Source organism: Aquarana catesbeiana, linkage group LG06, assembly GCF_042186555.1.
Source record: "Aquarana catesbeiana isolate 2022-GZ linkage group LG06, ASM4218655v1, whole genome shotgun sequence".
Lineage (NCBI taxonomy): Eukaryota > Metazoa > Chordata > Amphibia > Anura > Ranidae > Aquarana > Aquarana catesbeiana.
Genome location: NC_133329.1, coordinates 359,869,602 through 359,884,300, shown reverse-complemented (window position 1 = coordinate 359,884,300; position 14,699 = coordinate 359,869,602). Strand labels below are relative to the sequence as shown.

The 14,699-nt window shown below is 43.2% G+C and overlaps 1 protein-coding gene across 3 annotated transcripts in view; it reads left to right on the top strand.

The window, feature by feature from the left end:
* The window catches only part of UPP2 (uridine phosphorylase 2), a 51,379-nt gene extending 38,136 nt beyond the window's left edge, over positions 1 to 13,243 (top strand). For all 3 annotated transcript variants that reach the window (XM_073634119.1, XM_073634121.1, XM_073634120.1), the window contains 2 exons: positions 4,299 to 4,445; positions 7,253 to 13,243. In XM_073634119.1, the coding sequence (XP_073490220.1) occupies positions 4,299 to 4,445; positions 7,253 to 7,395 (290 nt within the window). In that variant the 3' untranslated portion in view covers positions 7,396 to 13,243. The remainder of the gene's footprint in view (positions 1 to 4,298; positions 4,446 to 7,252) is intronic.
* Positions 13,244 to 14,699: the final 1,456 nt, after the last annotated feature.

Sequence of the window (14,699 nt, the reverse complement as noted above, 5' to 3'; positions counted from 1 at the left end):
CTTTGCCTGCTGGGAGCACCTATATATTTGGGTGGAGTCAGGTGATCTCTGGTCTGTGCCACCTGGACAGCTGTCTGGGTAGACATGTGTCGTACGCCCTGGGGTGCTAGGCTGGAGATTGGGCCTATCCTGGGGGCATCTGGCTGCCAGGCTGTGTGAGGACCTATCCAGAAGTAAGAGGGCAGTGCGGGGTTAGGATTGCGGCTCGCAGTCCAACCAAAAGTGATGGTTTTGCCAGCTGGAGAACCTGTCATGATCAAAGGTAGAAGGGGAGCTGTCGCCACTAAGGGACCAACCACCTTTACCAGGGACCCCAGTGAGTAACTGAAGCAAGTACCGGAGCAGTATTCTCACTGAACAGGCACGGTGGAGAATCGGGAAACTTCAGGCAGTGATCAAGTCAGGGACCCAACCAGCGGAGGTGATGCTTGCAGAGCAGATTTGTGTGTCAAGCCAGGGACCGAACCGGTCAGCAGGGGTGAAGCTTGAGAAGTATCTGGAGTGCCAAGCTAGGGACCCAGCAGGGAAGCGTGGGTGATGCTTGAGGGAGATACCACTCCCAAAAGATGTCAATTGAGATACCAATTGGAGGAGCTCAAGTGAATCAGAGTCAGTGAATCAGTGGGTCTAGTGAGAGACCGGGAGCTCAGTGTTGAAGAACTACAAGCAGCAGTTGTAGTGAAGCTGAAGGAACTGTTACGTTTGAGTTAGGAACTGTTGAGGATTGTTGCCATAGGAGACAGCATTCCTGCATGTGCAGATGTGACGCCTTGCTGGGGCCTTTCCCTAGCACGGTTGTCCTCCTATTGAAGTCTCGGAGTCTGCCAGTTGAATCTATAACTACTTAAGGGTTTCCTGGCCCTAACCCTCTTTTCCCCAAAAATACAAAAAAGACTGTTAAGAGAAATAAAACCTCTTTTACAACCAAAGAAAGGGGGGGGGGTTGGGACTTTAAATGAGGCAATGAGTGGGTAGGTTCATCTGCCTCATCCCTATTATATATATAAATTCGAACAAGGGAATTGGTTGGGACTTTATATGAAGCACTGCAACGAAAATAAAAATATGCAATCACATGTTAGTGGATTTCAAGGAGATATACATTGAATAAAAGAGATAACATGATAGAAATAAATGGCACCCTAACAATTTATTATACATAATAATGACATGATTTACAAACGATCTAATGGTAATAGATACATTAGAATATAGTGGTAAAATTGTTCCAATTCATAATGAACATAAATATGTTAATTATGGTAATAATTGATGATAAAATTCATATTATTGAATCTCAGAATCACATGATTGTGTTGATGTAGCATAAGGCTGGGGCTCTACGCGTTTCATGGAGATGTCCACTCGTCAGGAGCAGTTACATTAGGGTAAATCTATAATAGGACAAAGAATTGCAGAATGAACAGATGTTTGACACAAGGGAAAGCAGAGCAGAGGAGGGATGAAATATTCCCAAGCGCTCTTACCTACATATGAATTGGATATATAATTTAATAATGTTCACAACTGAAGGTGCCATTTCTCTCAAATATTGTTCCCAAATCTGTCTAAAACTGTGTTAGTGAGCAGTTCTCCTTTGCCGTGATAAACCATCCACCTCACAGGTGTGGCATATCCAGATGCTGATTAGACAGCATGATTATTGCACAGGTGTGCCTTAGGCTGGCCACAATAAAAGGCCACTCTAAAATGTGCAGTTTTATCACACAGCACAATGCCACAGATGTTGCAAGTTTTGAGGGGGTGTGCAATTGGCATGCTGTCTGCAGGAATGTCCACCAGAGCTGTTGCCCTTGAATTGAATGTTCATTTCTCTAACATAACCCGTCTCCAAAGGCATTTCAGAGAATCTGGCAGTACATCCAACTGGCTTCACAACCGCCGACCATGTGTAACCACACCAGCCAAGGACCTCCTCCACATCCAGCATCTTTACCTCTAAGATCGTCTGAGATCAGCCACCCGGAAAGCTGCTGCAACAATCGGTTTGCATAACCAAAGAATTTTTGCACAAACTGTCAGAAAGCTCATCTGCATGCTCGTCGTCCTCATTGGGGTCTCGACCTGACTGCAGTTCGTTGTCGTAACCAACTTGAGTGGGCAAATGCTCACATTTGATGGTGTCTGGCACCTTGGAGAGGTGTTCTCTTTACAGATGAATCCCAGTTTTCACTGTACAGGGCAGATGGCAGACAGCATGTATGGTGTCATGTGGGTGAGCGGTTTGCTGATGTCGAGTGGCCCATGGTGGCGGTGGGGTTATGGTATGGGCAGGCGTATGCTATGGACAACGAACATCAGGTGCATTTTATTGATGGCATTTTGAATGCACAGAGATACCATGACGAGATCCTGAGGCCCATTGTTGTACCATTCATCCACGACCATCATCTCGTGTTGCAGCATGATAATGCACAGCCCCATGTTGCAAGGATCTGTGCACAATTCACACAATTCCTGGAAGCTGAAAACATCCCAGTTCTTGCATAGCCAGCATACTCACCGGACATGTCACCCATTGAGAATGTTTAGGGTGCTCTGGATCGGCGTTTACGACAGCGTGTTCCAGTTCCTGCCAATATCTAGCAACTTCACACAGCCATAAAAGAGGAATAGACCAACACTCCAAAGGCCACAATCGACAACCTGATCAACTCCATACAAAGATGTGCTGCACTGCGTGAGGCAAATGGTGGTCACGCCAGATACTGACTGGTTTTCAGACCCCCCCCCTCCCCGAACCCCCCCAATACAGTAAGAGTGCACATTTTAGAGTGGCCTTTGATTGTGGCCAGCCTAAGGCAATAATCATGCTGTCTAATCAGCATTTTGATACGCTACACCTGTGAGGTGGATGGATTATCTCGGCAAAGGAGACGTGCTCACTAACACAGATTTAGACAGATGTGTGAAGAATATTTGAGAGAAATAGGCCTTTTGTTTACATGGAAAAAGTCGTAGATCTTTGCGTTCAGCTGGTGATAAATAGGGGCAAACACAAAAGTGTTACGTTTATAATTTTGCTCAGTGTGTGTGTATATATGTATGTATGTGTGTGTGTGTGTGTGTCTATGTGTGTGTGTGTGTGTATATATATATATATATATATATATATATATATATATATATATATATACCGTATTTATCGGCGTATAACACGCACCGGCGTATGACACGCACCCAAAGTTTAGGAGGGAATTTTAAGGAAAAAAAACTTTTAGGAGGGAAGTTGAAGGGAAAAAAACTTACATTTAAATGCCCATCATTGCAGCCTTCTCAGTGCAGCCTTGCCCCAGTGCAGCCATGTGAGTGCAGCCTTGTCAGTGCAGCCTTGTCAGTGCAGCCTTCCCCAGTGCAGCCTTGTTAGTGCAGCCTTGTTAGTGCAGCCTTGTCAGTGCAGCCTTCCCCAGTGCAGCATTGTCAGTGCAGCCTTCCCCAGTGCAGCCATGTCAGTGCAGCCTTGGCAGTGCAGCATTCCCCAGTGCAGCCTTGTTAGTGCAGCCTTGTCAGTGCAGCCTTCCCCAGTGCAGCCTTGCCCCAGTGCAGCCTTGTTAGTGTAGCCTTGTCAGTGCAGCCTTCCCCAGTGCAGCCTTCCCCAGTGCAGCCTTGTCAGTGCAGCCTGCTCCAGTGCAGCCTTGCCCCAGTGAAGCCTTCGATCCTGTGATATCCTGCCATCCTGGGCTTCAAAATCGCCGACCGCGATTTGAAAATGGCGCCGCTGGCGCTGAAATACACAGAGCCGGTCCTCGGCTCTTCTCTGCGGCTCTCGTTCACTTTCGGCTCCACTCGTAGTCCCGCCCGGGATGGGCGTGACTGCGAGCGGAGCTATCCGAACCTAGCCGAGTACACTCGGCTAGGTTCGGGCGGCGTCGAGTGAAGCCGAAAGTGGCCGAGAAGAGCCGAGGACCGGCTCTGTGTATTTCGGCGCCGGCGGCAATTTTTTAGGTCTGTCAGCTCAGGATCGCAGGGGATCGGCGTATAACACGCACCCGCGATTTTCCCCTGATTTTAAGGGGAAAAAAGTGCGTGTTATATGCCGATAAATACGGTATATAATATTTGGAGCCCTTTTAATTTACCAGAGTGATCTATACATAATTACAGTCCATGACAATGCTCCCTGTATGAAAGTACACCTTTTTATTACGTTATGTATCATGTAAGAGTGGAAAATATCTCATGCTGAGCAAAAATTACTCACATAATGTAAGATAATTGTGTATTTGTTTGAAGAAATGAAATACGTACACAAGCAGTAAAAGTAATTTATTTCTAAGGTCAGGGGAGATTGGATGGAGCACTGTGTTCATTTTCTAAAGAAGAAAAATGCGAGTATCTGCAGAAGGCATATAGCGCCGGTGTCAGAAACATTGAGATGGAATCTTCAGTCTTTGCCGCAATGTGTCATTTATGTGGGCTTAAAGGTATTTATTAAACCTGATTACAAATTATAATAGAGTCTACCAAGGCGCTATTCTTTTATTTTGTATAATTAAGTAAAACAAACTGAACAGTTTTGCTTTATATGGATATTTTAAAATTTTAGGCTCAAAACACAGATTCACAGATCGATTGGGTCAGAATGGAGACCTAGGCAAGGGAGCAGCTTTGTCTGCCTCCCCCACCACAGCAGGCTGAACAAAAAAAAAACTAAAGAGCTCAGGAGGACATCCTGTACTAACTATCCAAGGGGCACAAAGAAGCTGCCCCATTTGCTCTGTCTGTAGTGTCATAGTCACATCAGATACCAAATGCATCCTCCCTGGTGAAGTGGCAGGCAAGTGCACAGCTTTTAAAAATTGTGCTATCCCTCTGATTTACTGCAGGAGAATAATGGTTGTAGCTGGGCCCCTGGACACCCACTGGGTTCCAAGCTGATGTCTAGGTTGCCTTGTGGTTGATCTGGTTCTGCACAGGTTCCAGGTGCAAAGGGGTTTTGTTTTGGAAGAATGCTGAAGCCAACCATTAACAAACTCATAGCTCCCAACTGTCCCTCATTCCACCTCAAGTGAAGAATTAGATCCTTTTCCTAGAACCACAACAGGAAGCAAGTTCAAATCTCCCAAAAATGATGGGAAATTTCAGTTTTGACAATTGTTAGCGGAACAATTATCCCCACAGGAAAATATCTCTTTACCTCCTAGGTCTGAAAAATTGTGGATTGCCACTCACTTTCTATATCCCAGTGGCGATGCTACCCAATTCAAATAGTAAGGTTAATTTTCCCCACTGAGGGACCACAATAAAAACCTCAGCCCACAGAAAGAAGGAAGTGAGGTGCAGGACACAGATTCTTGAGGAAGTATGCCTAATGCCCGTACACACAAGCGGATTTTCCTTTGGAAAAATCTTGGACTTCCACTCAAACTTGGCTTGCATACACACACTCACACAAAAGTTCGCTGAACTTTCGACCGTCAAGAATGCGGTGACGTACAACACTACGACGAGCCGAGAAAATGAAGTTCAATGCTTCCAAGCATGCGTCAAATTGTTTCCGAGCATGCGTAGGAATTTTGCGTGTCGGAATTGCTACAGACGATCGGAATTTCCGATCAGAACTTTTTCCGACCGAAAAAGTGAGGACCTGCTCTCAATCTTTTGCTGGCTGGAATTCAGCCAGCAAAAGTCCGATGGAGCATACACGGTCGCATTTTCTGACGAAAAGCTCTCATCGGTCTTTTGCTGGCCGAATTTCCGATCGTGTGTACGCGGTATAAGGCTTCATGTACACATGCCTATTAAGACCACCGGCTACGGGGGAAAATGCAAAATGCGCCAAAATTGCGCCTCACTTTCTGTCCCAATGACAATTGGATTTTGAAAATTTTGGGTTGTTAGGGAAACATGGACTGGTCATAAAGTGGAGACACCTTTTTCCTATGATAACTCTCACAGGAGTAAATTTCCCTTCCTAGGGGTAGATTTCCTCTCACGTCCTGTTGTCTCCCTATGTTTGTAAGTAGGAGTCGTTTGTAACTAAGGGACCCCCTGTATTTCCACCCAAGTGTTCCATTCACAGAAGCTGTGCTATTGATTCCCACAATGAGAAGCGCTCTATGGGGTTAATTTATTAACGGCAAATAGACTATGCAGTTGCACTCATTTCCCTTAGTAAATGTAATGTGGTAAAGAATTTCCAATCAGGTGCAAGGAAAATGTAAAAGCATTTTCGCCTGCATAAGATTGGAAGAGTGAAATCAGCAGAGCTTTACCACATTTACTAAGCTCTAGAGAAAATGAGTACCACTGCACTTGTAAAGTGCACAATCTATTTGTCATTAGTAAATCCACCACTATGAATAGAGGGCAGGCAGATGAATGAAAGGTCCACCTTCTGCAATTTTTGAATGCTTTGCATTATGGGAACCGATCGTACAGCTTCTCTGAATGGAGCACAGTGGCAGAAAAGGTGGGCATAGTCAACATTTGACGAGTGCCTGTCAGAGGTGCAGTCGCTCATAACTCCCGCAGCACCAGAAGATTACTGCAGCGGGAGGTACCTGAGGGCAGAGGACTGAGGATTTCAACCGAGCAAAGCAGCCACCAGCACACAGGACACTCTTCATTCATGGGAAGTATCATTCCTCATGCTGTGGGGTTTTTTTTTAATTCACTAAACTTCTACTTTAATAAAATAACATTATGAAAGACAAGACATTTAAACATATAAAAGCTCACTCAAAAATGCCTTCAAGGTAGATACTGTTGCAGTATACCGCATGTGCCCAATGAAAATACATTATGCTTCATCAGGGCAGCACAGTGGTTAAGTGGTTAGCATTTCCACCTGGCATCATTAGCAGCTGGGGTTGGAATCCCAACCAGGGCACTACCTGCCTGGCATTTGCATGTTTTCTGTGCCTGTGGGGATTTCCTCTGTGTACTCTGATTTCCTCTTACACTCCAAAAACATGCTGGTAGGTTAATTGGCTCCTGTCTAAATTGGCCCTAGTATATGTGCATGTATCATTTTGAGTTGGGGACCTTAGATTGTAAGCTCCCTGAGGGCAAGGACTGATGTGATTGTACAATATATATAATGTGCTGCATAAATTGTTGCCGCTATATAAAGATGCCTTTTTTAAACGATTCATCCACAAGATATTGTTGCTTTAACTGAAACAGCTTGGATATGCATGGCATTCGTAACAGATTACTGTTAAAAAGGAATTTGCTCAGAATATGCATTTGAAGCGTTCACGGTGCTTTATCATCTCCTTTCTTTCAGCTGCAGTGGTCTGCGTGACTCTACTTGACAGACTACATGGAGATCAGATCACGGAGAGTCAAGCTGTGCTAACCGAGTACCAGAGGCGACCTCAGAAACTGATTGCAAAGTTCATCAAGAAGCAACTAAACTTATGCACATAGCTCCAGTGTGCCTGATTCTAGACTATGCTGCTATCTGGGGCTCAACAGATATAAATTAAACCCATTATAGGTACAGTATATGTACTATACATATTCTGAAAGATAAAATGTATTGCACAGTTCTTTTCCTCTAGTGATTGGCAAGTGAAATCCTGGTAGCGCTAGTAAGCCAGCAAAGTATAGTTGCGGTTGTTTATCTAAACCAGAATTAATTTGCCGGCTGTGATGATCATGACACTTAAACTCCATTTATTATTTGGTAAAAACTTCTCTGTCTCCTAACAGAACCAGTTTTAATGAAATTGCCCCAAATTTTGGGCCTTAAAGAGGTTCTTCAGTCTCTAGAAAAAAACATAAATAAAAGTCAGCAGCTACAAATACTGTAGCTGCTGACTTTTAATATAAGGACACTTACCTGTCAAGGGATCCAGCCCTCTCCTCACCTGAGCCAGTTGTTCGCCGGTCTTCAGGTCCCCGGTCTCAGCATGTTAACGCTGAGGTTTGTGAATGGTCAGCCAATCTTTGAAATGTCCCAAGAAGTTGCAGGCAGGAAGGGGAATTGTCTAGGCGATTCCAGTGCAATCCAGAGCAGGTACCTGCCAAAACTAGGTACCCCCCAACAAAAAAAATAAATTAAACTTCCAATATTAGACAAGAGGATTCTTAAAAGAGGAAATTCCCATTTAGGGTGACAGTCGTTATTTCAGAAACTGGAGAGATCAGATTTGGAGCATAGATTGGGCAGATCAAGGTGGGGCTTAAAGGTTTGGTCTTTCTGGGTAGGTGGAAATGAGAAATCCGGTGCAGAGATTTTACCTTTAACATCCCAAGACTTATCAAAAAGCCAGTGGTAGACTCCATCTCCTAGATCCTTTCCAAAACTGAAATAATAGTTTTGGATGGACCAACCGTGTCGGGTGTCAAGGTTTAGGATTTTAAAAAATTGGAAAGTAATAATTTCTGATTGCTGAGTACATTTGTGATTTGTAGACATGCGCACGACAGAAACGTTTGTTTAGTTTGTTTCATTTGGTAAGTAAATCAATTGGTTTAGTCATCATAATTATGTTAGAATGATTTGTTTTTGGAACAAATTCGCTATTTCCAAAGTGTATATATCCAGTGTTCCAAATCAATTCGTATTTTCGGAAGTTCTGTTATTCTTTTGTTATTTCGGAAGGTTGGCTATATTGACTCATAATTTGGGAGATTAGTCATTCGTATATAACGAAAAGATTCAGAATTATTCGTTTTATTCAAACACAATGGAATTAATGCAGTTAGGCCCCAAATTTTTCAAACCTAAGAATTGCTTTAGACTGTGGAACTGACTAATGATAATTACAAATTCACTTTATTGCACAAGCAGTGCAGCCAATCAGGCAGCTCTACCAGAATGCATCACTCCTGCACAATATTTAATCCCAATCATTTCCCCATTCCCAACTGACTGTTTGTTAGGCTACACACATAGAAATTAAACAAATGGTCTCAACCCCAATTTAAAAATGTTTTATTTGAATATTGATAAAGTTATATGTGTACCTCTGTGCTACCTTTTTATATAAATAAATGATCCAAGTTAGATAAAGTACATAAATATAATAGGACAGTGGTTCTCAACCCTGTCCTCAGGGCCCACTAACAGGCCAGATTTTAATTATTACCTTGGGGAGATGCAGACTAGAATACTGCAATCACTGAGCAGCAAATGATATCTCCTGTGATGTATTTCAGTTATCCTGCAAACCTGTCCTGTTAGTGGGTCCTGAGAACAGGCGTTGAGAACCAATGCAATAGGATAAAGTGAGGCAACGAAGATGAAAAAAACAATAAACATATAATACTATGGCAAGTTGCTGCAACCTCCCACTGTGTTCCCACAAGTATAAACAGTTAAAGTGCAAAAAAATGACGTTGTGCAAACCCTATAATATACTGTGTCTCATTAAATCACATGAATTTCATAAACTGTGAGTGACATGTACCATCACATATAAAGTGCATAGCTATAGGGCAGTCAGTTTAAAAGTGCAGGTGAATATCTCTCAAAGTTAAGCCTCGTACACACGCTTAGATTTTTGCACGACCGAACGTCCGTTTTTTTTGTGGCATGCTAGTCTCATGTCGAAAGTGAAGAGGTTACAAAAACTTTCGTACGACAGAATACGTCAGAAGTGACATGATGTGTCAAATAGTTTTGTATGTATTCTTTTCTTTCTGAGCATGCGTAGTCTTGTACTTACAATTTTTCGTACGAAAACTGTACTAATAAAACGAAAACCGGACATTGAGTTCACATCCGACAAATTTTATAATCTGCACATCCAGCTTTTGTCTGGCGAAAATCGACTGTCGAAAGCACCGTACTAACGATCCGAAAATCGTCAGACAGCTCATCGTAGAAATTTTTCCATCTGATTTTCGTGTCATGTGTGGCCTTAAGTGACGGTTCATATTCCAGAGGTGATGTGTCTGAAATAATTGCTTATTTTCAAATAAAGGTGCTTTTCATCTGAATATATATAAACGACGATATGGTGTATTTTCTCAGGGCTCTAACCTTAGTGAGTTAATCAAATGTGCTTTTTGATTACACAGAATCTCAGGGTGATGTTCTGCCTCTCCTATTGATGCTTAGAGGGCTATTCCACTAGCCCTAGCATGGTTCCAGATCTTTCTGATACATCTGGATGTATTGGGGTATTCTCTGGTAATGGTCTCTGTCCACCACGCAGTATTCATATATTAAAGCGGTAGTAAACCACTGGAAAAAAAAAACCAAAAAAGCCTGCAAGACAATGAAATAATGTGCTAGTATGCATCACATACTAGCACATTATGAATACTTAACTTAGAATGAAGCCCCCGCAGCGGCACCTGGTCACCACTGAGGGAGTTGACATGTTCCCCCGCTGTGTCTTCCAGGGTTTCAGCGATGTGAGTGGCTGGAGCCGCTATGACGTCACTCCCGCACATGCACGTAGGAGTCCTCAGTTCCGGCAAGAAGCTCTGAAGTTCCAGCACAATAAGCCGGACCTTCAGAGCGCATGCGTCGCTGACGTCAGCAGCTGTATGCAGGCTGAATGTCTCCTAAATGGTATACGTTTTAGGAGATATTATTTTACCTACAGGTAAGCCTTATTATAGGCTTACCTGTAGGTAAAAATCACAAAGCAGTGTATACAAACGCTTTAGGGTAAAGCAAAGTGACCTCCCATGGTGTAGTATTTAAAATCACAGTTTTTATTAAAAAATAGTAACTCTTACATTCAGTTTGGTGATAAACGCTTAATACATGGCAGATACAGTAAAAGGTAGTATACAGGTATCCAACATCACTTCTGGTCCGAAATGCCCTTTATATGTGACAGTACATGTCAATTCATGAAATTCATATGATTTAATGAGCCACAGTATATTATAGAGTTTGCTCAACGTAAATGTTTGCACTTTTACTGTTTTATTGGAATATTCATTTCCGCTTACTAGAATAAAAATAAATGGACCTGAATCAATTTGGATCATTCATTATGTCATTATGTTATTTTGGATGCTTCAAATGCCCAAACTATTGCATCATGTCATCCTAATGGATACAAATTAATTTGCTTTTATTATCATTTATTTTAGATTAGATGAAATTCATTACTATTGTGATTCGGCGCTTCGGATACATCTGAATCTCCCAATCACGCGCATTTCGTCCAAATTTTGATTCGTAACTAAATTAATCGCACATGTCTACCGATTTTGTAAACCACAACGTGACCCAATTGTGGTGTCTGGAAAAGTTGCTTCTCAAGTGAAGTTAGAAGAACATGGGCAGCTTAGTGGAGGTATTAATAAAAAAAAAGATCACTGAGATGTCCAATTTCAAAAAATGCCCAATGACACTTAAGTGTCAGGAAAAATAAATGTATTTAAAAAAAAAAACCCATACAAAATGTTTTTATATCCCACAATTAAACCTTAGCTGGAGCAAGGTTCAGTGAAAAACATATTTTTATTCCAAAAATTGATTTTCAGTTTATATTTTTCTTGGCAACATAGTATGTTTATAAGCTTTATGCTGGCTAATGATTTAAAGCACTTCAGGGTCAGTGAAGTTTATGATTAATGAATAATATAAGGGATTGTAGCCAGCAGGTTCACTAACAGTATATCAAGAGTGGATTACAGGAGGTCAAATATGATGTGTTTTTGGCTACTGGTAGACTTTGCAGTACACATACAGTAACAGTAGTTTATGTTTTGTAGTATTTTATATGGCTCATTGTGCTTTTCTCGGCTCTAATCTCTGCTCAGTAACTGCAGTGTGGTTTTAAAATAATGAATCTTTTATGGACAAATACAAAGTCATTCTGGAACAAAACATTAATGAATTCCCTTTTGGATGGTTGACATAAACGATCGTAATGAATAAAAAATTCAATTTACAGGATAATGATTTTTTTTTTACAAGGGCTCGTATTTTGTAAAGATGAAAATCAATATATAAAAATACAGACATACAACATTTAAAAGCAATATTCATTTTATGAGTTATTTTACTTTAACAGTTTGTAAAATTAAATAAATAACATATTTTACAGTGTAACATCAAATACAAGCACATGCAGGATTATTATACAGGAAACTGAAAAAAGCTGATGTGTATAGTGCAGTTACCCACAGCAACCAATCACATTTTGGGAACAAATTTGCTTCAATGGGCCAAAGTCTATCACAGCCTTTCTAGAACCCGGACCAATTATTTTGAGTTGAATCATAATATAGAAAGTTGTGTGAGCTCCCAGATACAAAACCATTAAATTGATTCATTAATAAAAAGTGAGTTCAAGGCTTTACCTAAATTTGCCACCCAAACTTCTTAGAGCTTCTTCAGACAATCGCCTGAGGGGAGTTAAATGCAGGCATCTGAGTCATGGTTTTACCACCCCAGCCACTCACCTGAATAGTAACAATACCGCTGGACAGTGCTGTACACATGCTGCAGCATTTTAACTTGGGGTGCAGAGTTTGACAGACGGCACCACCGGTCAAACTCGCCCAGTGAGCTTAATGTAGCTGCACCACAACTGCGAGCCAAACGGTCAGCTTGCAGTTGTGGCTTGGTCCCCAAAAGTGAAAAAAAATAAGGCAGCAGTAGTTCTGAATGCCTGTCAGCCACTGCTCGACTGCCCTCTGAAATGTGATCCATTGTGAATTGATTTTCAGAGGGCGGTAAGCAGTATTGTAAGTCTGAAAAATTTTAGAGCATATCCCAGCAATCTTTTTTTCTGTTCCTGTAGTGAGAAACAACTTTTATTATTCCCTGTAATGTAATCAATAGGCTTGTTAAAAAGTGTTACTAAACCCACAACAGTAAAATCAGTCTGTATATGCAGCATAGCATGCTTGTTATACTCACTGTGGAACCTAAGGGGTTAATCCTTTGCATTGTGTAAAAAGGCTGTTTGATCCTGTCTTCTCTGATCCACCCCTTTTTCCACAGTCCCCAAACCATCTCCTGATAGAACAGAGGCTAGGGGACAAGCTGCACATGCTCAGTTTGGTGTGTATTGCTAGAGAGGTTTTTTTTTTTCTTGGGAGAGTGCATGTGATCAGCACAGGGCCAATCAGTACTGTCCAGACAGAGGGTCAGGGGTCCTGCAGCCTGATACTGTAGGCAGGGTTGGTGCAAGGATTTTTGTCCACTCAGGCGAAGATGTATTTTGGTGCCCCCCCGCCCCAACCGTCCTCATGTCATCCCCTCCCCTCCACAATGCAACCCCCCACTCCCATATGGCATACACTTTATTTGTGCTCCATTAGTTTATAGAGCAGGAGTATTTACATCAGGTGTCCCCATCAGAGCACCCCTTTACATCAGATGACCCCATCAGAGTGCATCCATAGATCAGGTGTCCCCATCATGGTACCCCTTACATCAGGTGTCCCTAGTAGAGTGTCCCCATCAGAGTGCTCCTTACATCAGGTGTCCCCATAAAGTAGTTGTCCCCATCAGTGTCCTCATGGAGCAGTTGTCCCCATCAGTGTCCTCATGGTGCAGGTGAATCCATTAGTTTATCCATGGAGTAGGTGTCCCTGTGGAGTAGGTGTCCCCATGGAATAGGTTGCCCTATCAGTGTCCCCATAGAGTAATTGTCCCCATCACAGTGTCCCCATCAGAGTGCCCCCATAGAGCAGGTGTCCCCATGGATCAGGTATCCCCATCGATCAGGTGTCCCCATAGATCAGGTGTCCCCATTAGTGTCCCAATGGATCAGTTGTCTGATCAGTGTCCTGATGGATCAGATGTCCCATCAGTGTGACCATAGATCAGGTGTATCATCAGTGTCCCCATAGAGCAGGTGTCACTATTAGTGTCCCAATGGATCAAGTGTCCCCATCAGTGTCTCATGGATCAGGTGTTCCATCAGTGTCCCCATGGATTCGGTGCCCCATCAGTGTCCCCAACGATCATGTGTCCCCTTCAGTGTCCCCATAGACCAGGTGTCCCCATATATCAGGTATACCATCAGTGCCACCATGGATCAGGTGTCCCCTTCAGTGTTCTCATGGATCCAGTGTGCCCTTCAGTGTCCTCATGGATCCGGTGTCCTCTTCAGCCCCCCCATGGATCAGGTGTCCCCTTCAGTGTCCCCATGGTTCAGGTGTCCCCATCAGTGTCCCCATGGATTAGGTGCCCCCTTCAGTTTCCCCATGGATCAGGTGTCCCCATGGTTCAGATGTCCCCATCAGTGTACCCATGGATCAGGTGCCCCTATGTCCCCTTCTGTCCCCATCTCCAATCTATTCCTCAGGTGTTTATGATGTACATGCAGCAGACTTCATCATAACTACAGTCAGACATAATACAGCACTCTGTCCTACCTTTCACAGAAGATCACTGCCATTCCCACTCCTGTGCCTGCTGGCCGAGCCCTCTGGTCTCACTCAGCTCCTCCCCCTGGTCTCACTCAGCTCCTCCCCCTCATCTCACATAGGAGGGAGTTGTCGTTCATTGCGGGGTCTGGACGCAGAGAAGTGGGTGTGTTAGCAATCACCTGCCCTTGATCTGGGTGAGAGGAGGCACGGGAGAGCAAGTGGATGCTGGTGGAGACAACGGCTGAAGTTCACATTGCCCGTGGCTGTGCTGCACTGCTGCCTGTCACCGCGTCTGCTGTGTTGGGCTGAACTATGTAAACGTGTGAGCAGAGCCAGCGCCAGCATAAGCTCTTCTTGAGGGACCCCAAGCATTAGTGCTCCCCCTCTCCTTGCGCCCTCAGGCAGCTGCCTGGGCTGCCTTATGCTGGTGC